We start from the raw sequence: 27,096 nt of genomic DNA on the forward strand, positions 1-27,096 counted from the left end.
CCCCACGTTACCCAATTTCAAACCTGATCTAGATATCATCAAGATGAACCTTCTGACCAATATTCATGAAGATCTCATGAAAAATATGGCCTCTAGAGAGGTCACAAGGTTTTTCTATTTTTAGATCTACTGACCTAGTTTTTAACCCCACGTGACCCAGTTTCGAACTTGATCTAGATATCATCAAGGTTAACATTCTGACCAATTTTCATGAAGATCCATTGAAAAATATGGCCTCTAGAGAGGTCACAAGGTTTTTCTATTTTTAGACCTACTGACCTAGTTTTTGATCGCACATGACCCAGTTTCGAACTTGACCTAGATATCATCAAGGTGAACATTCTGACCAATTTTCATAAAGATCCATTGAGAAATATGGCCTCTAGAGAGGTCACAAGGTTTTTCTATTTTTAGACCTACTGACCTAGTTTTTGATCCCACGTGACCCAGTTTCGAACTTGACCTAGATATCATCAAGGTGAACATTCTGACCAATATTCATGAGGATCTCATGAAAAATATGGCCTCTAGAGAGGTCACAAGGTTTTTCTATTTTTAGACCTACTGACCTAGTTTTTGACCCCACGTGACCCAGTTTCGAACTTGACCTAGATATCATCAAGGTGAACATTCTGACCAATATTCATGAAGATCTCATGAAAAATATGGCCTCTAGAGAGGTCACAAGGTTTTTCTATTTTTAGACCTACTGACCTAGTTTTTGACCCACGTGACCCAGTTTCGAACTTGACCTAGATATCATCAAGGTGAACATTCTGACCAATATTCATGAAGATCTCATGAAAAATATGGCCTCTAGAGAGGTCACAAGGTTTTTCTATTTTTAGACCTACTGACCTAGTTTTTGACCCCACGTGACCCAGTTTCGAACTTGACCTAGATATCATCAAGGTGAACATTCTGACCAATTTTCATGAAGATCTTGTGAAATATATAGCCTCTAGAGAGGTCACAAGGTTTTTCTATTTTTAGACCTACTGACCTAGTTTTTGATGGCACGTGACCCAGTTTCGAACTTGACCTAGATATCATCAAGGTGAATATTCTGACCAATTTTCATAAAGATCCCATGAAAAATGTGACCTCTAGAGTGGTCACAAGCAAAAGTTTACGGACGCACGCACGCACGGACGGACGACGGACGCCGCGGGATCACAAAAGCTCACCTTGTCACTTTGTGACAGGTGAGCTAAAAATACTTTGGAGTACTTCATCCTGGGCTTCCACATATAAGTAATACTAGTATAGGAGAGATCGTGTTTGTAAACAAATCCATTGTATTTTCTATTTTTAGAACTGATAAGACAAAGACCGGGTGGCAGACGCCGAGCGTCCATGTTTTTTTGTAAACAGTGATGTTTTTCTAACGGCTTAAACTTTCTTAAAACACAAATAATATCAATAATTTTTTGATCAATGGAAAGTGTATAAAACAAGCAATTCATTGATTACTTTTGATTATAATTTCGAAATTAAATGGATTAATTATGAACGCTTAACTTACAGTGTTTTTTCAAAAAGTTTGGAGGATCGCTACGCCGCTATTAAAATCTTATGTCATTTAGAACGGTTATTCATTTTAAAAAGATATTTAAATGGGAAAATATGAAAATCGTTAGCATTTCAAAACTTTTTGAATTTTTAAAATCCATAAATGAGCGAAAAAGTTATTAAAAATTAAAAATTCAGATCCCATACACAAACGATGTAAAAACATTTGTTTTACCCACCACCAGATAAACAGGTATTTATGCGTGACGTCATGGCGATCTCTCCTATAATACTAGTATAGTAATACTAGTAAATATATTAAATCTCTAATATTAGAGATACACTAAAAGTGAATACAAAAAAGTGTCTTACCGACCCATGTTACCACAGAAAAATGTTTTTACTTTTTACATAGGACTTATAATAAAAAAGTTAGAAAAATACCTAAAATATTGAAAATCTAAAAATAGGATTTCTAAAAATAGACTAATTCCTGGAATTTAAGGGGAAGAAACTCAGTACAAAGGTTAAAAAAAGGTTACTTTCCTTTGGCTCTAAGCCAATCAGAATGAGATATAGTGAAAATACATCAAAATTAACCTTAAATTCTAGGTAAAAGGGGACACAATTCAAGAAAAATAGTGTCAGAGTTATGCACCTTGTGTCACATGATGTGGGTGATGAGGTGGAACATCTATTTTAAGTCTGAATCAAATTCATTCAGTAGTAACTGAGATATAGTGAAAATAGATCAAAATTTACCTTAAATTCTAAGTAACAAGAGTGCCAGAATGTCACAATATACGCCCGTCACAGCAAATTTCTTTACTCTAGCTGCTGTATTGCAAATGAATTTTAATTTTGTGGTTGTTTAGTAATCATTGTAAGTCTTTTGTTTTCCTAAGTCCACAAAAAAAATTCCTTACCAGGTAGAGATACCTTAAAATTAGGGATGGGAACAAATACTGAAATCAATATTCGAATATTCGGTTTGCCATATTCGAATATATTCGAATATTCGGTTTGTTTTTATGGAAGCTTTAAATTCTTATTAAGTGATTGGCATATACACAACGTATTCATTTGTTTAAAGCGTGGATCATCGTACGTAATAAGGCCAAAAAATGTCTGTTTCGGGTAACCCGATCCAACCTAGCAAATCCCGCCGATCCTAGCGTTTTATTTCACGATTCTATCAGTATAATCATGAACAGATTTAACTAATTCAGTGTTTTAGCTTCAAAATGATACAAAAAATCAAAACGATTATAATTTAGACCGTCGCAATTTTATCTGAAAATAGCAGGTCGTCCTATTTAAACACGTGACGCGCTGTTGTATTACCGCCGCCATTTTGAAAATTTTCAATCGGCGTGTAAAAATCGTCGTGTAAAAAGCAAGTAAGGCAGACTTAAACCTCCTTCAACATGAACTTATGCATCAATCATATGGTATTGCTTGATTTAATTATAAAGTACTTCAAAATTTAATTCGAATACGGCCGATGGCGGATGAAAACCGATTCTGCGGATGGTCTGAAACGTCGTACAAAATATTGTGAAAAGATCGACAATATCTACAAGTTGGTATTGTTTTCAAAAAAAAAAATCTACAACTTGTTACATAAAACAGGCGCCAATAAAAATGAACAAAAGATAAAAAGAGATCACATTTACGCCTAATACAAACTGTTAATCCGTAGCGATAACCCCAGGTAATTATGCATTGCAATTTTCTTGTTAATTGGACATCTTTTGACATGCATCTGACACATTGACGCCTGTTGCAAACTGTTAATCCGTAACGATGGCCCCTGCCAATTATGCATTGCTATTTTCTTGTTAATTGGACATCTTTTGATTCGCGATAAACAAACATGACATGGTTTTAATCTGTAGAATTAGCATGCTCATATTGCCCAAAATCAATGATACTTATTTTGAAAAAAAAATACAATAATTTACGAATATTCGAATTTGATTTTCATATTCGAATATTCGATCGATTTTCGAATATTCGAATATTCGTTCCCATCCCTACTTAAAATACACCTAAAATTTGAAAGTAACATCTATGTTGTACCACAGAAAAGTGGTCTTGGTTTTTCCCTATGGTCAATTATAAAAAAGTTACAATATAACTTATTTATAGTAACAACTAAGGGAAGTTAATCTTAACCCTTAGCCTGCTAAATATCTAAAATGGACTGGTCCATCATTCAATTTGGGCAATACAATCTATTATTCAAAGGGGTGTTCACTGAAAATTTACTGACTGAATAGCGAACAGTGCAGACCATGATCAGACTGCACGGATGTGCAGGCTGATCTTGGTCTGCACTGGTCGCAAAGGCAAAGTCACATGCCGCCAGCAGGCTAAGGGTTAAAAAAAAAAAAAAAATCCAAAAAAAAAATGTAAGTCCACACAAAATCTTCACCAGGTAGAGATTGGTCAAAATACACCTCAAAATTGGATGTAGCATGCATGTTGTACTACAGAAAAGTGGTCTCGATTTTTCCCTACGACTAGTAATGAAGAAGTTACAATATAAGCTATTTATAGTAAAAACAAAGGGAAGTAATTCTAAAGAAAGGAACTGTGCATGACACTTCCTCTCATGATGGTGTATAATTGTGCCAAGTTACATCAAAATCCCTCCATGCATGAAGAAGAAATGCTTCGGACAAAGTCATTCTTGTATCTGACCTTTGGCCTCTAAGTGTGACCTTGCCCTTTGACCTAGGGACCTGGTTCTTGCGCATGACACTCCGCCTGGTGGTGGTGAACATTTGTGCAAAGTTATATCAAAATCCCTCCATGCATAAAGAAGAAATGCTCCGGACAAGATTTTCATTCTTGTATCCTTTGACCTCTAAGTGTGACCTTGACCTTATACCTAGGGACCTGGTTCTTGCGCATGACACTCCGCCTCATGGTGGTAAACATTTGTGCCAAGTTATAACAAAATCCCTCCATGCATGAAGAAGATATGCTCCGGACAAAGTTTTCTTTCTTGTATCCTTTGACCTCTAAGTGTGACCTTGACCTTAGACCTAGGGACCTGGTTCTTGCGCATGACACTCCATCTCATGATGATGAACAATTGTGCCAACTTTCATCAAAATCCCTCCATGCATGAAGAAGATATGCTCTGGACAAAGTCATTCTTGAATTTGACCTTTGACCTCTAAGTGTGACCTTGACCTTAGACCTGGTTTTTGCGCATGACACTCCGTCTCATGATGGTGAACAACTGTGCCAAGTTTCATCAAAATCCCTTCATGCATGTAGAAGATATGGTCCGGACAAAGTCTGTGGACGCCGCCCGCCCGCCATCCCGGGGCGTTCCCATAATACGCCCCGTTTTTCAAATGGGCGTATAAAAAGGGGCATAATTCATGAATAATTGGTGTCAGAGTTATGCACCTTGTGTCACATGATGTGGGTGATGAGGTGGAACATCTATTTTAAGTTTGAATCAAATCCATTTTGTAATAATTGAGATATAGTGAAAATACATCAAAATCAACCTTAAATTTAAAGTAAAAGGGGACATAATTCATAAACAATTTATGTCAGAGTTAAGCACCTTATGTCACATCATCTGGGTGATGAGGTAGAACAACTATTTTAAGTTTGAATCAAATCCATTTAGTAATAACTGAGATATAGTGAAAATACAACAAAATTAACCTTAAATTCTAAATAAAAGGGGACATAATTCATGAAAACTTGGTGTCAGAGTTATGCACCTTGTGTCACATGATGTGGGCACATGATGTGGGTGATGAGGTGGAACATCTATTTTAAGTTTGAATCAAATCCATTCAGTAGTAACTGAGATAAAGTGAAAATACATCAAAATCAATCTTAAATTCTAAGTAAAAAGGGGCATAATTCATAAAAAAAAATGGTGTCAGAGTTATGCACCTTATGTCACATGATGTGGGTGATGAGGTAGAACATCTATTTTAAGTTTGAATCAAATCCATTTAGTAATAACTGAGATAATAGATTTCGGGACGGGACGGGACAGGACGCGACGGGTGTGACAAAACTGACTCCTATATACCCCCCTCAAATATGTCAAAATTAACCTTAAATTCTAAGTAAAAGGGGACATAATTCATGAAAACTTGGTGTCAAGAGTTATGCACCTTGTGTCACATGATGTGGGTGATAAGGTGGAACATGTATTTTAAGTTTGAATCAAATCCATTTGGTAATAACTGAGATAATAGATTTCGGGACGCGACGGGACGGGACGGGACGCGACAGGTGTGACAAAACTGACTCCTATATACCCCCCTCAAACATGTTTGGTGGGGGTATAATAAGTGTATTTATTCAAACATGTAGAGGTAAATTCAAATTTAATCATTTTTGGCTAAATAGGAAAGTATTCTTAGGAAATGTGTGTGAAACCGGGTACACTGACTCTATATAAAATAAAGCCTTTTCGATTGTTGGTCATATCATATTTTTCCTGAGGAAGCAGTAGGAGGTATGTTGTTAAATGATATAAGAACAGTTGTCAAAATACAGACAATGCTGGCTCAAATGCCCAAAATTTGTCATGTTCTTAAAACCTGGGATCTATGTGTTTGAAAGGCATTATCACTGATGATTTTCTTTTATTTTATATATATACACAATAGGGTTATTATAACTGTAGCTCAATCTGGGATGCTGTATTTAGCTTGAGTGGATTTTGCCAGATCGGATCTCACGAGGCGCGCAGGCGCTGACTGTGATCCAACCTTGCAAAATCCACGAGACCAAAATCCAAAATATACCTCTACCTTTTTGTTTGTTGTTTTGTTATTGAACGAAATCTTCAATATTTATTGATACTAAAATGGAACTAAGTGAAGTTTTTATGTCTACTTTTTATAGAACTGTGTAAGGTCGTGCATATTAAAGTAGTCTGGCAGGTACAATACAGAATTTAAAACGTACAATACAGAAGTTTTTTCTGCCTGTTCATATATAATTGTGAAATACAAGCTGATCTGTTTTACAGAATTTATATAGGTATATAATATATATATATATATATATATATATATATATATATACCTCCATGGTTTCATAATGAAAATACTGTGAATACTGCATTATTACAAATTAAACATTTGTTAACATATATGAAATCTAAATGTTTATTTCAACAACTTATGTGTTACTGTGCGGCAGTTTTTTTAAGCATTGTAATAAATTTTTAAACAAGAGCTGTCTCCATAGGATGACATATGCCCCCGATGGCACTTTGAATTAGTAGTTATGGCCGATGTTAGAGTTTAGGACCTTTGACCTACGGAGACAGGTCTTGCGCGCGACACGTCGTCTTACTGTGTCACACATTCATGCATAGTTATTTTAAAATCCATGCATGAATGACAGATATGGACCGGACACGCCCATCAATGCACTATCATGAAAAATAACCTTTAACGTCTAAGTGTGACCTTGACCTTTGAGCTATGGACCTGGGTCTTGCGCGCAACATGTCGTCTTACTGTGGTACACATTCATGCCAAGTTATTTGAAAATCCATCCATGGTTGACAAAGATATGGACGGGACACGCCCATCAATGCACTATCCTTTAAAGTCTAAGTGCGACCTTGACCTTTGAGCTACGGACCTGGGTCTTGCGCGCGACACGTCGTCTTACTGTGGTACACATTCATGCCAAGTTATTTGAAAATCTATCCATCGATGACAAAGATATGGACCGGACACGCCCATCAATGCACTATCCTTTAATGTCTAAGTGTGACCTTGACCTTTGAGCTACGGACCTGGGTCTTGCGCGCAACACGTGGTCTTACTGTGGTACACATTCATGCCAAGTTATTTGAAAATCCATCCATCGATGACAAAGATATGGACCGGACACGCCCATCAATGCACTATCCTTTAATGTCTAAGTGTGACCTTGACCTTTGAGCTACGGACCTGGGTCTTGCGCGCGACACGTCGTCTTACTGTGGTACACATTCATGCCAAGTTATTTGAAAATCCATCCATCGATGACAAAGATATGGACTGGACACGAAAATTGCGGACAGACTGACAGACCGACAGACGGTTCAAAAACTATATGCCTCCATTCGGGGGCATAAAAATCGTTAAACACTCTACCTTAAAAGCCAATTCATCAACAGTTCTTGCGCTGTAGAGCAGTATAACTCTTCCTGTAAATTTGTTAGCACTGTCGCCCTGATTCAAATCAGCCAGTTCATTGATGATGCTGTACAAGGGATTTATACCTACTCCTCCAGCAACAAGAAGTAGGTCAACGTCTTTATGTACTGCTGCATCAAAACTGAAGTCTCCTCCAACACGTATATTCACTTGATCCCCCTCTTTACACTGGAAACAAGACACATTAGGTTACTTAAAATATTAAGACTATTTCGTTTGTATTCTTTTCTTCAAAACTCAGGCTGTACAAATGTTTCGAAAAATATTCACCAACAATAACTAATTGGCCACTAAGCCTCAAACAAGTCAGGGAAAATATAAATTTTGTGATATTTTTTTAGCTTTTATAAATATAAGACAACATGTTAAAGTATTGGACCTTTAATGACATTTGGCAATTTACATTTGATTCTGTATTCTGTGCTATTTCAATATTTTCCTGCTGCTAATGTTGGTCATACGAACAATCAGTTGTAGAATGAAAAAACTGTATATGAAGAATATGTAATCATATAGAAATTATAAAATGTTATTACGAGTCCAATACATTAATCCATGACTTTCAGATTACCAAACATGTAATAAATAATCAAATAATGTCTCCCTTTAATCCATCACAGAAGTATACATTAAAATTTTCTTTTTAAATACTAAGTTAGAAGTATACATTAAAATTTTCTTTTAAAATACTAAGTTGGGCAATCTCATCTAAACAACATTTATGACATTTTTAACATTTCAGATATTCTGTTTATTCACTCAATGGTCCATTATGTAAGAAGATATGGAGCTGTCATGAATTTAAACTATTTGATCTTTGGCAGGGGCGTAGCTAGGCCTTGGAGAATGTGTACACAAAGCATTTTAGGGGGATTCAGGGGCATGCTTCCCTGAAAGTTTTTCGTTTGCTAGAACATTTTTGGTGCAATCTGGGAGTATTTTCACAAGAAACATAGTCGATAAAACACGTTAAGTACCAGGGTTTCATGTAATAACATTTATTCTTCAAAGTGGATTTTTGGACAATACAAGCGATATTGTCATTTAAATCTTTTTCGTTTCAAAAATGTAGAGAAAAAATTCAAATGCTCTCTTCTTCGATGTCTTTCTAATGACGTTACTATTCATTTAATTATTGCTCAAACAATAATGAATTAAAAAAAATGTAGTTCACAAACAAAAATTGATATTTCGGTCTGGTAAATAATGTTAACTTAAATTTAGTAGTACACATTTAATTTGTATAAAGTCGTGCAATACTATTATATGCATATTATTCTGATGGTAGAAAATTGAATTGACAGATGTTCCGTATAGCGGGTTATTTCTACGGGGGGAATATTTCTGCGTTTCTGCAGTCTCTCGACAGAATCGCAAAAATATTGCCAGCAGGATATTCATCCAGCAAAAATTAAAAACGCTAAAAAACTGCATTTTCCCCATCGTTGTTTCATGCTGTTTCCCTAATCTGGAGTAATTATAGGAAATTACCGTCGCCATCCGACAATTACCGATAATTGTATATTTAGGTGTGATGGTCAATCAAAGTCCTAACTGTTAATCCCTCAGAAAATATTTTTCTTCTGTGAATGAAATAAATTGAGTGAATTTCACTTGTGTTGTTCTTATTAACCCCTTGTAATAAATATCTTCCAAACTATACTTTAATAACCTTTAAATAAGTATAACCATTATGCCGATACACTGTAGCTTGCAGTTGTTGTTTGTGCAATTGTTGCTGTACTTATATTTTTTCAATTCACATGTTATTATATCCTACAATGTTTTCATTAAATGCAAAATTATTTTAAAGCAGTTACCGGTAATTCAGTTTATTGTTTTCATACGCTATCATTCTCACAATGCCCGATCATGCGAGGAACTTCCTCCTCTTTGGCATCAAAAATGCAGAAATTTCTCTTCCTTTTATGTGAAAACGCAGAAATTAAACATGCAGAAATTTGTTTCACAATTTTTGGGGCCAAAACGCTGAATATTTTGACCGCAGAAATAACCCGCTATACGGTAAAATACAGTGGTTACGTGGCACTAGAAAAATTAAACAAAGAACAACATAAACCCGACGTACAGACATTTAACAACATGTTTCAGTTCATTCAAAAATAAGAGCCAATTTTCTATTCTTCATTCTAGTGAAGTTGTCTAGAACAGACTTGCTGTTCAGTTCCTTTCCCCGGAAAATGTTTAACAGCCCAAGTCCCAATAGCCTATCAGTGGTCATTGTGTTCTGTTAGTATATCTTTACTCATCTCATTACACGGAATGATCTTTCAGCGGTAGCGGTGGCGTACTAGCAAGAACACAGAGTACAATATAGATGGTCGAGTATAGGTCTTGGTACCAAGGGCTTATTTAATGGTTTCTGGCAAGCTGAATGGAATATTTGTCTCAATGGCACCCGCCAACCTATGGATAATCAGAAGGCAACAGTGTTTGATTAAATATTCCAACGAGATTATTATGTTTACCAGTTAATACAATGAACCGCTTTCAAAACGCTCTGCTAAAATAGTTCTAAATAACCACCTTTTAGGCTGGGACTTTGATTCAAAACTTCTAAGAATTATGACTTCCTTTATTTTAGATGTTCTATAAGAATCTCAGATCTCTGTTTTATTTCATAGATCTTTGATGAAGGAAACACCTCCATATATCAAAGTATTACTTATATCTCAGATTTAATTTACCTGTGTATGTATCCAGTGAGCAGGAGGGTGTTTGCTATATTTTACTGCTAGGTCCATACTTTGTTCTTTCAGTAGTTTAGAAGGTGAACTACACATAGAGAAGCCACCAACAGTCTCCACACCAGGAATAAACATATCTATCCTGCAATATAGCTTTCTTGTTCTATTCAAAACATATTCAAATAATATGGTTATTTTCTCTTTTTAAATGACTGAGGGAGATCATTCAAAATTAATATACATAACCTGAATAACTTCCTAGTTAAGAAATAATTTATAGCAAGAGTGCTTTTACAATATTTTTGCACAATGGGTGGTTTTACGTCGGGCGTAACAAAAACTTTGACATCATTGCACGTAAACGTCACGTCATTCTACCGTAAGAGTGTTGTAACAGAGGCAAGCATATTAGAATTTTAGTTATAAGATAATCAGTTATAGAAGTGTAAATTAAAAAAAAAAAAACAACAAAAACATTACCGATAAGAAAGCAATGAAACAAATACAGGCTTTTAAATAAATTTTGTATACATGTACTGTACAGGTGGGACAGTGGTCTAGTGGTAACACGCTTGACTGTCAATCCAGAGGTATGTGGTCCGAATCCCGGTCCAGGCTGGAAATTTCTGAGATGCTCTTTAGTGTCTCCCAATTAACTTAGAGGCCTGTACTGGTTCTTCCCAAGAAAGATGGCTTAGCGTGGATCGGTGCTATGTACAAGGCACGTTAAAGAAGGAGACTGTCTATTCACAAAGAGCTATGTTAAGTTAGCCAGACAAGTCTGTATCTAAAAAGGACTTCTCTTGGTCTATTCTGGGGGATTTATCTCACACTGTCGCTCTAGTCAGATTGTTCTGTGTCTCTACTAGTAGAAGATGAATTTCACTCCGTGTGTGGCTGTGTTTTATATATATATATATATGAATGTGTTTAGCTATATAAATCTGGTATAATGACAAGAGGCCATCTTAGGTCGCACACCTGAGTAACACATCATAACTGTGTAAACATGTTTTACCTAGTGATTTCATGGAGAAAAATATTCTGACCAATTTTCATTAAGATTGAACCAGAAAGTGTGGTCTCTATTTTCTTTGATTTGACCTAGTGACCTTGTATTTTACCCCACAAGACTCAGATTAGAACTTGTCCAAAATTTCTTGAAAACAAACATTCTGACATTGGTTTGGAAAGATAGGGGCAAAAAAGGGGCCTCTAGAGTGTATACAAGCTTTTCCATTTATCTGACCTAGAGACCTTATTTTTGACACCGCCCTTCTGTAAATATCATACATGTCAAGTTTTCCCCGGATCTTCTGGGAGACATGGATTTTTGGTCCATTTCCCAAACATATGGGAATCAATTACTTCTTCCGGAAATCCAAAATTCCAAGCTAATGGTTTCCAGTTTCAAACTAAATCCCTAATTACACACTGCATGCACTGTGCCTGACCTAATTTATCAATCTTAACAAGGTCACACACTGAAAACATTCTGCAAACAGGTGTGTATTGTGCTATTTTTGGGTCGGGGCTTTGCTCCGACTCAATGGAATAATAGACGGTAAATGAAAACCACTACACTTTTTAGTGCAAAACGGCAAATAACAACAAGAGGGCCAAGATGACCTTAGGTCGCTCACCTGAGAAACACACCATAATACACCATAACAGTGTAAACATGTTTGACCTAGTGATTTCATAGAAAAAAATATTCTGACCAATTATCATTAAAATTGGAGCAAAAACAAGTATTTTCTTTGATCTGACCTAGTGACCTAGTTTCTGACCCTATATGACAAATATTCGAACCTGACCTAGCTTCATCAAGGCTATCATTCTGACCAAATTTCATGAAGATCAATTGAAAAATACAGCCTCTATTGCATACACAAGGTTTTTCTTTGATTTGACCTAGTTTTTAAACCCAGATGACCCATATTCAATCTTGACCTAGATCTTATCAAGGCTATCTAAGATCATCAAGATTAATATTCTGACTAAGTTTCATGAGGATACAGTCATAAATGTGGCCTCTAGAGTGTTAAAAAGCTTTTCCGTTGATTTGATTTTGTGACCTAGTTTCTGACCCCACATGACCTAGATTTGAACTTGACCTATAGATCTTCAAGATTAACATTCTGATCAAGTTTCATTAAGATATGGTCATAAATGTGGTCTTATCAGTGTTAACTAGCTTTTCCTTTGATTTGACCTGGTGACCTAGTTTTTGATACCAGATGACCCAATATCTAAATCCTCCAAGATTTTATTGAGGGTAACATTCTGACCAAGTTTCATTAAGATTGGGCCAAAATTGTGACCTTTATAGAGCTAACAAGCTTTTTCTTTGATTTGACCTGGTGACCTAGTTTTTAATCCCAGATGACCCAATATCAAACGTGTCCAAGATTTTATAGAGGGCAACATTTTGACCAAATTTCATTAAGATTGGGCCAAATTTGTAACCTCTAGAGTGTTAACAAGCTTATCCTTTGATTTGACCTGGTGACCTAGTTTTTGACCCCAGTTGACCCAGTATCAAACTCGTCCAAGATTTTATAGAGGCTAACATTCTGACCAAGTTTCATTAAGATTGGTCCAAAATTGTGACCTCTAGAGTGTTAACAAGCTTTTCCTTCAATTTGACCCCGTAACCTTGTTTTTGAACCCACATGACCCAGATTCGTTCTTGACCTAAAGATCATCAAGATTAACATTCTGATCAATTTTCATTAAGATATGGTCATAAATGTGGCCTCTACAGTGTTAACTAGCTTTTCCTTTGATTTGACCTGGTGACCTAGTTTTTGAACACACATGACCCAGATTCAAACTGGACCTTGAGATCATCTAAATTAACATTCTGACCAAGTTTCATAAAGATATAGTCTTAAATGTGGCCTCTACAATGTTAACAAACTTTTACTTTGATTTGACCTGGTGATCTAGTTTTTGACCCCAGATGACCCAATATCTACCGTCCAAGATTTTATCGAGTGTAACACTCTGACCAAGTTTCATTAAGATTGTGCCAAAATTGTGACCTCTAGAGAGTTAACAAGCTTTTTCTTTGATTTGACCTAGTGACCTAGTTTTTGACCCCAGATGACCAAATATCGAATTAGTCCAAGATTTTATAAAGGGTAACATTTTGACCAAGTTTCATTAAGACTGGGCCAAAATTGTGACCTTTATAGAGTTAACAAGCTTTTTCTTTGATTTGACCTGGTGACCTAGTTTTTAATCCCAGATGACCCAATATCAAACGTGTCCAAGATTTTATAGAGGGCAACATTTTGACCACATTTCATTAAGATTGGGCTAACATTGTGACCTCTAGAGTATTAACAAGCTTTTCCCTCGATTTGACCTGATGACATAGTTTTTGACCCCAGTTGACCCGATATCAAACTCGTCCAAGATTTTATTGAGGGTAACATTCTGACCAAGTTTCATTATGATTAGGCCAAAATTGTGACCTCTAGAGTGTTAACAGTTAAATTGACGGACGACAACAGACAGGGCAATCACAAAAGCTCACCTTTAGCACTTAGTGCTCAGGTGAGCTAAAAACTGAACATTGTGTAATGCAATTCAATCATCATAAATAGAAAAGGTGAAATTCAGTTGATTTTAATGAGTAAAAACACACTTTACCTTTATTAATGTTTGTAAATATTTTATGCATATTCTAATCTTTATTTTAAAATACTTTCATCAAATAAGAGTTTTAAACAATTAAACTGATACGAACAACATGTATTTACATCGCATCTTTGTGTCTCCTACATACACCACATCAGAGAAAATTAAGTCCAATATATATCCGATTTAAGTACTTTGTCCTAAGAAACCGTTGTCTTAAGACAGACCCTTGGGTGGTCTCTTAACACAAGGTTAACTGTATTGATTACTTCCTTTGAATATCTTAAAGTCTATTTATGACTGTAAAATGGGATTTTACACTTATTCTATATATTTAAGTTAAACATGAGATTTATGTCGAACTGTAAGACATTCTAGATTTCCATCTAAACTGTGAGAATAACTTTAAGGACTTTTAATGTTCTGAATATCAGCTTGAAAAAGTCTGGCAGGATTTAACTGTGTTTTTACTGCACTCAGCTTGACAAAGGCTGGCAAGATTTAACTGTTTTTACTGCACTCAGCTTGACAAAGGCTGGCAAGATTTAACTGTGTTTTTACTGCACTCAGCTTGACAAAGGCTAGCAAGATTTAACTGTGTTTTTACTGCACTAAAGAGAGGACTAAGAGCCTTTTCAATGCAGTATATAGGCTTTGCAGTGTGTCCCTTAGAAAGGTACTTTATTGCAATCATGTTAGTTCATCCGGCTGTAAGTGAGTAACAGAAAATTGACGAGTTTACTGTATCACTGATTTAAACTGTTTTTAAAAATCTGATTGCTCGACAGGTTTGCAAGCTCTACAAAGTTTGTGTTGTTTCAAAAAGATTTTACCTTCAATTTTTTTACCTACCATTGTCCTGCTTTGAAGTTGAGTCTCCTGTCTTCTACCTTTAAAGTTACTGACTTCACTGTCTTTGTTTCATCTCTCAAACCTACAACTGTTGCCAAGGAAACTATCTGAAAATTGCAACACATTTCTGCATATTCAGAAGGTATTATATAAAATATATCAAGGATATGTTGCTACAGTAAACATTCTGACCAAGTTTCATAAAGAATGGGTCACAACTGTGGCCGCTAGAGTGTTCACAAGGCAAATGTTGCGGATGACGCACTCAGATGGACTCTGGACAATGACTGGTCACAATAACTCACCTTGAGGACTTTGCACGCAGGTGAGCTCTGTCTGTGTGTGTGTGTGTGTGTGGGCGGGGGGCTGTTACCAGTTGGTCTTAGGTCGCTCACCTGAGTAACACATATAGCAGTGTAAACATGTTTGACCTAATGATTTCATGGAGACAGTCTGACCAATTTTCATTAAGATTGGATAAAAAAAATGTGGCCTCATACAGACTTTGAGTGGCAAAATTTAAGCACTTTTTAAGCATTTTATTTTGATTTTTAAGCACTCTTCACCAGCGGCAAAAGAAAACTTTACAGTGCCATGTTAACTGATGGAAATAGTCCGCTAAACCAAACATGCAAATGTACAAGGTTTTTCATTCTCCACAACTCAATTTCTTCACAATTTCACTGTCAGGTAATATCTTCTGGAATATTTCTCCAACACGGAAATTTGATTTGTATGAACAATTTTGCGGCGTTACAACACCATGACAATGTCAAAAGTATTTTGACATTGTTCCAGCTGAAGCCGCTGCATTTTTCAGATGTTTATCGCTCTTTGCATGAGATTTCCACGCTGAATCCCCCATGCTGCAAACGTTTATGTCTTTTGCACATAAACGGCACCGAGCCTTTCTTTTATCATCCATGTCCATCACCCAGGGATAAAAAATTAGCCACTTCTTGTTGAATACACACTTTCTGGAAGCCATGTTTATTGACTGGTACGCAGTCATAGAGCAGGGAACCAGTGGTTATAGTTGGTTCGTCCCAAATACAGTTCAACCCATTTGAATGTGACTGAAACTAGAATGGGCCGGTTGGACAAAGGGTGTGCCCCCACTGGTACATTTGTCACAAATAAGGGGCAATAATTCAAATGTTTGCAGTCTTAAGGGGGAATAGCCTCAACAAACATTTTATGAAAAGGATTCATTATTCTAGGCCAAATACTTCTTGAGCTATGAGCATCACAAACAAATAATCCACTATTTTGGCTATTTCAAGGGTCATAACTCTGTAATAAGCACTAAGATTCCCAAGAAGAATGGCAAATGAGCAAGATCATATCATGATAAAGACTTAGGCAAGGTTTCATGAATTTACATCAAATACTTTTTGAGCTAGGCACGTAATTAGGTGAAAATGTGCATTTGTGACTATTTCAGGGGCCATAACTTTAAATATAGGTGGTGGAGTCAGCCAAAAAACAAGAGGTGCACAAGTTTATATCATCATAAAGACTCATGCAAGTTTTCATCCTTTCATATCATGCACTATTTCAGTTATGTGTGTCACAAGGTGAAAATGTGCATTTTTGACTATTTCAGGGGCCATAACCCTAAAAATAGGGAGCGGAGGCAGTCAAAAAATAGGAGGTACACTAGTTCATATCATGAAAAAGACTCATGCAAGGTTTAATCAATTTATATTGAACACTTTTTGAGCTAGGCCCGTCACAAGGTAAAAATGTGCATTTTTGACTATTTCAGGGGCCATAACTCTAAAAATAGGGGGCAGACTCAGATGAAAACTAGAAATTGCTTTTGTAAAAAAAAAAGCGTATGTCTCCCCCAAGTCCTATAGGCAAGAAGTCAATAGGGGTCAGGAGCAAAAGTCAAAGAGACACTGATGGTTGGCTGCAATAGGGATCATCTACTTGGCATGTCCAGTCATCCCGCTAAGTTTCAACCCTCTTGGTCTAGTGGTTCTCAAGTCACTGTTCAGGCTCCTGTGACCTTGACCTTTGATCAAGTGACCCCAAAATAAATAGGGGTCATCTACTCTGCATGTCCAATCATCCTATTAAGTTACAACATTCTAGGTCAAGTGGTTCTCAAGTTATTTTCCAGAAATAATTTTATATGACCAGGCCCCTGTGACCTTGACCTTTAATAGACTGACCCCAAAAATCAATAGGGGTTATCTACTCTGCATGTTCAATCATCATATGAAGTTTCAACATTCTGGGTCAAGTGGTTCTCAAGTTATTGATAGGAAATTGTTTTCCATGTTCAGGCTCCTGTGACCTTGACCTTTAACAGAGTGACCCTAAAATCGATAGGGGTCATCTACTCTGCATGTTCAATCATCGTATGAAGTTTCAACATTCTGGGTCAAAAGGTTCTCAAGTTATTGATCGGAAATGGTTATCAATGTTCAGGCCCCTGTGACCTTGACCTTTAAGGAGTGACTCCAAAAACATATAGGGGTCATTTACTCTGCAGGAACAATCATCCTATGAAGTTTCAACATTCTGGGTCGAGAGGTTCTCAAGTTATTGATTGGAAACGGTTTTCGATGTTCAGGCCCCTGTGACCTTGACTTTAAACAGAATGACCCCAAAATCGATAGGGGTCATCTACTCTGCATGACCAATCATCCTATTAAGTTTCAACATTCTGGGTCAAGTGGTTCTCAAGTTACTGACCGGAAATGGTTTTCAATGTTCAGGCCCCTGTGACCTTGACCTTCAACAGAGTGACCCCAAAATCGATAGGGGTCATCTACTCTGCATGACCAATCATCCTATTAAGTTTCAATATTCTGGGTCAAGTGGTTCTCAAGTTACTGACCGGAAATGGTTTTCAATGTTCAGGCCCCTGTGACCTTGACCTTTAACAGAGTGACCCCAAAATCAATAGGGGTCATCTACTCAGCATGACCAATCATCCTATGAAGTTTCAACATTCTGGGTCAAGTCGTTCTCAAGTTATTGATCGGAAATGGTTTTCCATGTTCAGGCCCCTGTGACCTTGACCTTCGACGGAGTGACCCCAAAATCAATAGGGGTCATCTACTTTGCATTACCAATCATCCTATGAAGTTTCAACATTCTGGATCAAGTTGTTCTCGAGTTACTGATCGGAAATGGTTTTCCATGTTCAGGCCCCTGTGACCTTGACCTTTGACAGAGTGACCCCAAAAACAACAGGGGTCGTCTCCTCCATAAGCCCTACCAACCTATGAAGTTTGAAGGTTCTAGATCAAATGGTTCTCCAGTTATTGCTCGGAAATGAAGTGTGACATACGGACGGACGGACAGGGCAAAAACAACAAGTCCCCCAGTGGGGAGACATAAATAGGAGGTGCACAAGTTCATATCATGATTAAGGCTCATGCAATGTTTCATGAATCTATATCAAATACTTTTTATGCTAGGCGTGTCACAAGGTGAAAATGTAACCTAGTTTTTGGCCCAACATGACCCAGATTCAAAATCATCCAAGGCTTTATAATAAAAAAATTCTGACCAAGTATAATGATAACAGAATAAACAAGAAGGCCAAGATGGCCCTATGTCGCTCACCTGAGTAACACACCATAACAGTGTAAACATGTTTTACCTAGTGATTTCATGGAGACAAATATTCTGACCAAATTTCATTAAGACTGGACAAAAAATGTGGCCTCTTGAGTGGAAACAAGCATTTTCTTTGATTTGACCTATTAACCTAGTTTTTTTACCCCACATGACCCAGATTCAAAACCGCCAAAATTTCATGAAAACAAATATTCTGACAAAGTTTCAGGAAGATTGGAGCATAACAGTGACTTCTAGAGTGTATTCAAGCTTTTCCTTTAATTTGACCTAGTGACCTAGATGATCTGAAATCATCCAAGACTTCATGATAACAAACATTCTGACCAAGTTTTATGAAGATAGAATATAAAATGTGCCCCCTATCTAGTATAAACAAGCTTATTCTTTGATTTGACCTGGTGACCTAGTTTTTGATTCCACATTACCCAGATAAAAATTCATGTGATATTTCATGCAGAAAAACATTTTGACCAAGTTTCATGCACACCAAATGAACAAGTGTTTACAAGCTTCTCCTTTGATATGATTGGGTGACCTTGTTTTTGACCCCATATGACCCAGTTTCGAACTTGGCCTAGGTACCATCAAGATAAACATTCTGACCAAAAGCTTTTCCTTTGATTTGACTGGGTGACCTAGTTTTTGACCCATATGACCCAGTTTTGAACTTGGCCTAGAAATCATCAAGATAAACATTCTGAACAAGTTTCATGAAGTTAGGGTCATAAACCTTTGATTTGACCTGATGACCTAGTTTTTGATCCAACACGACCCAGTTTCGATCCAGGCAAGATAATCATTCTGTGCGAGTTTGTATCAAATCATAGCATAAATGAAACCTCTATATTGCTGAGAGCAAAAATAGAAATTTTTGCCCCTTTCAGGGGAAGTAACTCTAGCATCCATGAAGGAATCTAGCTGGTTTTCGAAAGGAACCAAGATCTTATTGTGACCTAAGTTGTGTGTAAGTGTGGGTAAAATCTAATATAAAATGTCACTATCGTGTTCACAAGGTAAAAATTAACATATTTTGACTCTTTCAGGGGTCAATCAGGGGCCTTAACTCCGGAACCCATGACTGGATCTGACAGATTCATCATGGAATCAAAAATTTATTGTTGTTGAAGATATTTTGCAAGTTTGTATCAATCAAACCATAAATGAAGTCTCTATATGGCTGCAAAAGCCAAAATAGTAAATTCTGGCCCTTTAAGCAGCGTTGCATCTAGGACGTGCGATTCCCTCATAATTTTTGTTGATTGTGCTAAGTTCTTGCCTAATGCACGACTAATCGCACGCATGTATCGGCTGTTCGTGTGTTTCGATGCTGAATCCTTTCTGACAGCAATATAAACGAATCTCCGCCATTTTTAACCCGTACTTGACCAGTATCTACACCGTTATTCATCAGCGTTTAAGTTAGTAGTGATGACCATTACTGGTATTCGTCTGCATGTTAGTGTAACACATGTAAACAAAAGAAAAGTTTTATGCCGCTCATAGTTTGCTGATAATCAGTGTTAATAAAAAGGTTTGCTCTTTTTCTGTATTAGACATACTCCCCCTCCCATTGTTCACCACTAGATAATGCTACACACTAAATATCAATCCCTAGGCCCTGTGGTTTTGGACAAGAAGGTTTTCAAAGTTTTTCCCTATGTAAGTCTAAATAAACCATGTGACCCCAGGGCGGGGCCATATTTGACCCTAAGGATATAATTTGAATACTCTTTGTAGATGACCTCTACATGATGCTACATACCAAATATCAAAGCCCTATGACCTGTGGTTTTGGACAAGAAGATTTTCAAAGTTTTTCCCTATATAAGTCCATAGAAAACCAAGTGACCTCCAGGGCAGGGCCATATTTGACCCCAAGGGGATCATTTGAACAATCTTGGTAGAGGACTGCACTAGATGATGCTACATACCAAATATCAACAAGAGGACCATGATGGTCCTGAATCGCTCACCTCTTTCCACATGACCCAGTTTTGAGTATGATGTCGTTTTTTCTATTATTTGACATAGTGACCTAGTTTTTGAGCTCATGTGACCCAGTTTTTAACTTGACCTAGATATTATCAAGATAAAAATTCTGACCAATTTTCATGAAGATCCATTGAAAAATATGGTCTCTAGAGATGTCAAAAGATTTTAATAATTTTAGACCTACTGACCTAGTTTTTGACCGCAGTTGACCCAGTTTCAAACTTGACCTAGATATCATCAAGATGAACATTCAGACCAACTTTCATACAGATCCCATGTAAAGTATGGCCTCTAGAGAGGTCACAAGGTTTTTTTTTATTATTTGACCTACTGACCTAGTTTTTTATGGCACGTGACCCAGTTTCAAACTTGACCTTGATATCATCAAGGTGAACATTCTGACCAATTTTTATGGAGATCCATTCACAAGTATGGTCTCTAGAGAGGTCACAAGGTTTTTCTATTTTTAGAACTAATGACCTAGTTTTTGACCGCACATGACCCTGTTTCGAACTTGACCTAGATATCATCAAGATGAACATTCAAACCAATTTTCATACAGATCTCATGAAAAATATGGCCTTTAGAGAGGTCACAAGGTTTTTCTATTATTTGACCTACTGACCTAGTTTCTGATGGCACGTGACCCACTTTCAAATTTGGCCTAGATATCATCAAGATGAACATTCAGACCAATTTTCATACAGATCCCATGAAAAATATGGCCTCTAGAGAGGTCACAAGGTTTTGCTATTATTTGACCTACTGACCTAGTTTTTGACCGCACGTGACCCACTTTCAAACTTGACCTAGATATCATCAAGGTGAACATTCTGAACAATTTTCATGAAGATCTCATGAAATATATGGCCTCTAGAGAGGTCACAAGGTTTTTCTATTTTTAGACCTACTGACCTAGTTTTTGACCACACATGACCCAGTTTCGAACTTGACCTAGATATCATCAAGATGAACATTCAGACCAAATTTCATACAGATCCCATGAAAAATATGGCCTCTAGAGAGGTCACAAGGTTTTTCTATTATTTGACCTACTGACCTAGTTTTTGATGGCACGTGACCCAGTTTCGAACTTAACTTAGATATTATCAAGGTGAACATTCTGACCAATTTTCATGAAGATCTTTTGAAATATATGGCCTCTAGAGAGGTCACAAGGTTTTTCTATTTTTAGAACTACTGAACTTGTTTTTGAAGGCACGTGACCCAGTTTCGAACTTGACCTAGATATCATCAAGGTGAACATTCTGACCAAGTTTCATGAAGATCTTGTGAAATATATGGCCTCTAAAGAGGTCACAAGGTTTTTCTATTTTTAGACCTACTGACCTAGTTTTTGAGGGCATGTGACCCAGTTTCGAACTTGACCTAGATATCATCAAGATGAACATTCTGACCAACTTTCATAAAGATCCCATGAAAAATGTGACCTCTAGAGTGGTCACAAGCAAAAGTTGACGGACGGACGCACGGACGGACGACGGACACCGCGCGATCACAAAAGCTCACCTTGTCACTTTGTGACAGGTGAGCTAAAAACCCTATGACCTGTGGGTTTGGACAAGAAGATTTTTAAAGATTTTCCTTTTGGTTGGCATGGCAAGTTCTTCATGGAATTCAATTCTTTGAACAATTTTTAAAGAAGACCATCCAAGGAACATCCCTGTGAAGTTTCATCAAAATTGGCCTGGTGGTTAAGGAGATGTTGTTTATAGGAAAGTGTAGACAGATGTACAGACAGACAGACGGCTGGACGGTGAGCATTCACAATAGCTCACCCTGAGCACTCTGTGCTCAGATGAGCTAAAAATGCAGCCCCTATTGCATACAAATGGCCGCCAATTTTAATTTGCCACGGACAATAATTGGCAAAAACGTCAAGTACTTCTACAAAGGCTTTGAACTTAAAAATCGTACTGAATGATAGCCCATATCTACCTTTTAGCAGCCAACAACTTTCATCATTCTAATCTTATTATTTTAAGAAATATTGCTATTATAATATTCTGTTTCCCATGGGAAATGGCCGATTTCCTATGGGAAACGGTCATTTCCCATGGGAAAATTGCTTTCCCATGGGACGGTGTTTTCCCATGGGAAACATTTGGGAAATCTTTCCCATCGGAATTTCCCATGGGAAAACCTTATTTTTTATTTTCATATAAACTATTAGAAAAACATCATAGCTGTTTTATAAAAATACTTTTATGGCACTGGCTAGTTTATTTGTTTAAATAAAAGATAATTTAGTTTTCCCATTGGAAAGAATTCCTTTGGGAATCCCATAGGAAATTGTTCCCTTGGGAAAAGTTTCCCATGGGAATACTTTCCTGTAGGAAACTGTTCCCAAGGGAAGCGTTTCCCATGGGAATGCATTCCAATAGAAAATGTTTTCTGTATGAATTTTTCCCTAGGGAAGAGTTATGCAAAAAAATGTAGCCAGCCTGCTTAGTTCGAAAGGGACAGCGCAGATCTACAGATCGCGTGGTCGTGAAATCGGTCCTCGGGCGAGGCGTCATCCGCACTATCTTCCCCACGGCGATTTGATTAAAGGCATTGTGTCTAAAAGCGGAAGTGTTATAAATTTAATCGCTTTTTAGGCTCGCTAAGTAAAACAAATCGTTGACGCTTAAAGATTTTCTACTGGGGTAAAATACACTTTCACCTTCAAAAATGACCTTTTGGGCGAGTTCATATACTAAGATTGATCTGGAAGTCGGAGCATCTCGGCTGATGATTCACTTTAGAAAATCTGTTAACACTGCACAGTACATAACGTGTAGGTTCGAACCCATGATGATTTTTAGAGTATAAGCAATTATATCTCAGTTAGTACGTATATATTCGAACCCATACCTACAATAAAGACATGATGTTCGGCGTTCAGTCTAAATCACTGCGACAAGTATTGGTTAATGTCATTTTAAGTGTAAAACATGTATTCAGGTAACTATAGCACCCTTAATTACACAATTTAAATTAAATAATAAAATGAAAGGCTCTATAGAAAGAATTTTTATCACATGCAAGATTTGTTATGCTGAAACATAAAATTTCTTCATTCTTTGTAGGGATAACGCATGTTTTTCGTGTTTCAACATATGCAGAATCCCGAGGAGTTCTAAATACATGTATGTTATTACACGAAATGGACATGACTTAAAACTATTTAAGCATAAAGCACATAAACGAATGCAGAATTAATATATAAACTCTACCTCAACCTCATTTAATTTCAATGAAATGCACAGGGATATCTGTTGTTTCTTCACGCTGACGTTATTTCCATTGAATTATAAATCCGTTATGGGCCGTAATACCTTAGCGCTTTACCACGGAACGTGCATATATCATACTGTTTTATAACAGCACGTGAATCTCTTCTTAAAACATCCCCGAAAAGTGACTAGAACAGCAGTTTTATGCTAGAATATCTACGAGCGACCAAGTAAATCCGAAGTAAAACGACGGTGACCTCAGAACTGCATTACACTGGTTTATTTTTTGGCTTTATTTCATTCACACGACGTCAAAACATCAATAAAAATGTATGTGTAGTTGCAAATATGTAGCTACTTATATATTAATTTACTAGTGCACGTTCATATGTGCATGCATATTTGCATAAAGCACAAAAATCTAGTAAATGAATACACTCTACCTCAACGTCATTCAATTTTAATAAATACGCATGAATATCTGCGTTTTTTTTCCTGTTGACGATGCTTATTATCAACAAAATAAATACATATCTTAAACATACCACGGTAAGTACGCACGCATAGAATTGTGTTCTTGCCTACCTAGAATGGAAAGTATACATTTGTCCGGGTACGCGCCGGGGACAGACATTCCTGTCTTTCCATAGGGAAAAATCTTGTCTGAAATAGCGTGCACTAGGGTGACGTCACATAGTACTGGCACTATTGTGACGTCACAAAACTATATAAATGAAAGCTATCAGAAAATATCCAAATCCACTTGTCTCCACGATCTATTTTGAACGTGATAGGCAAGAAAAATGATCTAACATGTTGCCTGTATAAGACAGCTGTGTCCCCAACCCTCTGGACAGCTTGGATAAAAAACCTCGCTAACGCTTGGTTTTCCATTTCACACTGTCCCTCGGGTAGTGAAAACCCCGTCTTACACAGATGGGCATGTAAGATTCTTATATTCTTATATCCCAGCAGGGAAAGTATACATTTGTTCGAGAACGTGCCAGGGATAGATAGATTCTATTCCTGTCTTTCCCTAGGGAAAAACCTTGTCTAAAAAAGCGTGCACTTTGGTGACGTCACATAGCACTGGCACTATTATGACGTCATAAGCTATATAAATAATATCAGTTAACATGAAAGGCAAGAAAAATGATCTAACATGTCACCCTGTTTTCGTAAGATATCTGCTGTTTTCGTAAGATAGCTCCTTCCCAACCTTCGAGACAGTGTGGAATGGAAAACCGAGCATTACCCGTCTAACAAAGGCACGAATGTAACATCCTGATATATAGTCTACTGTGAATAAGGTTAGGGTTCTGTTTAAGCTAACTTTATAGTGTGCATTTTATGCATGTATATATTCAATGAGTGAGTATTAATCTCTTCTAACAACACTCGGATAACACTATCATAAGGTAATGAACGTGAAGGTTGCGAGAGGCAAGTGATATTAATATGAATTAAGACACCGCCTAGCATGGGGATTTATCTTTTATATATCCACTTACAAAAAAATATTCAACGCTCAAGAACGTGAAACTTAGCTAAAAACACGAGTTTACATTTAGTGTCATCATACCTCTTACAGCAAATATTATACTTTGCATGTTGGCGCGGTTTACGAATTTCTGTGACTGATTCTGGGTGCTTGGATGTTCATGCAGACAACCAGTCTGCGCAGTGTACATAAACCGGAACCGGAAAACATCGAAAAAATTGCCTCAGTATATGCAGACAACACTACTAAGGTGTTCTGTGCAAGAAATGAAGAGATATACAATATGATTTGGTTTTTATAGTTATAAAATGAATGTTAAAAATCAGCTGTGGTTGCTACAACACAGATGAATAATTATATACGGACGTTACCGTCTCGGCGATTTTCATCCCCTATTATACCTCACCTTTGTCTGCAATGGTAAAATCCCATTACCCGAAAAATAGATATTTTGACTATCAAAAACATTTTTGACACGTGACCAAGCCGAAGTGATTGTCAGGTCATGTGACCACAGGTAGATTTTAGGTAAAAATATTTCACGCGTAATTTAGGCGTCATGTACACAGGATCCGAGTGTAAAACATTTATTAACCGATAGTTTTTCTTCAAATTTTCAGTATCGCAAACGAGCGTATATAACTAAAATACTAGAGCATTTTTTAGTAAGATAATATAATTAGAATAAGCAAAATCACATAGAAACGGTTGAATTTTGATAAAAACTACAGTAACATTTCATACAGCGCGATCGTAAATATCTTTTCTATACAATAAGTAAAATAATGAATATCGATATAATCATTAAATTTAGACTTTAGGCTAGAAAGTGCAAAAAAAAAACAGATCTGAAAAGTATTAAAAAATGACAAAATGACAATAATTTAAAAACATAGACTAAAATGGTATCGGTAAAGTACAGTATAGAGTAAGCATATTTATCGATATGACACAATTATGCAGTAGGCGCGGCCACTGGCACCAGATCATAAAGAAAATGCCTCCATACGTGTTATACCCTACCCCTAGGTATTCTATAAGAACCATGGTCGTGAACGGGAAAATATACTAACTTGTTTCAATCACGCATTTCATACCTAAAACACGCAGTGTGGTAAATGTGTACTATGGATATCAAACAAGCGGTAATTTATCTTCCATTGTGTACCGGTCACATTTTTTCAATACATTTTATCTTAGAAAAACAACGCGTAGTTTATAGTAATTTCAACATTACACAAAAAACTTGCTTGAACTTCCCTGGTGAAGTTCCGTTCTAGATTACAAAACCATTCTGATTGGCTGTTGTGAAAAAGTATGTCAATCGTCATTTTACTACACGTGTTCGCTAAAATGTGAAAATGCAGCAAAATGTGCAAAATGAATAAAATATACAAAACAGATGCAGACCAATGTACGATTTCAAATTAAAGATCATATACGAGATGAATTTCATTCATCATTTCGAGTTTAAGTGTAAAATTGTGATTTCTTTTAAAATCTGTTTTTTGTTTTTGGCGCACTGCCGTGACCTCTAGACCGGATGTTCATTAGGGAAGTTCAAGCAAGTTTTTTTTCTGTAACGTTGACGAAAGCATAAAATATGTTGATAATCTCAGAAATATGGAATATTGAGACAATGTGACTGGTGCACGATGGAAGATAAATTATCGCTTGTTCAATATACTAGGTACCCGAAATGCGCGTTTAAGTTGAGAAATGTTCGATTGAAACGGGTTAGTGCACTTTCTCGTTCATGACCATGATTCTTATAGAATACCTAGGGGTAGGGTATAACACGTACGGAGGCATTTTCTTTATGATCTGGTGCCAGT

General features: G+C 36.8%; 1 protein-coding gene across 2 annotated transcripts in view; it reads right to left on the bottom strand.

The window, feature by feature from the left end:
* The window catches only part of LOC128546594 (oxidoreductase NAD-binding domain-containing protein 1-like), a 125,826-nt gene that overhangs the window by 21,687 nt on the left and 77,043 nt on the right, over positions 1–27,096 (bottom strand). For both annotated transcript variants that reach the window (XM_053517498.1, XM_053517497.1), the window contains exons 3-5: positions 14,930–15,036; positions 10,430–10,571; positions 7,659–7,889 (exon numbers count right to left, since the gene is read on the bottom strand). In XM_053517498.1, the coding sequence (XP_053373473.1) occupies positions 7,659–7,889; positions 10,430–10,571; positions 14,930–15,036 (480 nt within the window). The remainder of the gene's footprint in view (positions 1–7,658; positions 7,890–10,429; positions 10,572–14,929; positions 15,037–27,096) is intronic.

This window comes from Mercenaria mercenaria, chromosome 11, assembly GCF_021730395.1.
Source record: "Mercenaria mercenaria strain notata chromosome 11, MADL_Memer_1, whole genome shotgun sequence".
Classification (NCBI taxonomy): Eukaryota; Metazoa; Mollusca; class Bivalvia; order Venerida; family Veneridae; genus Mercenaria; species Mercenaria mercenaria.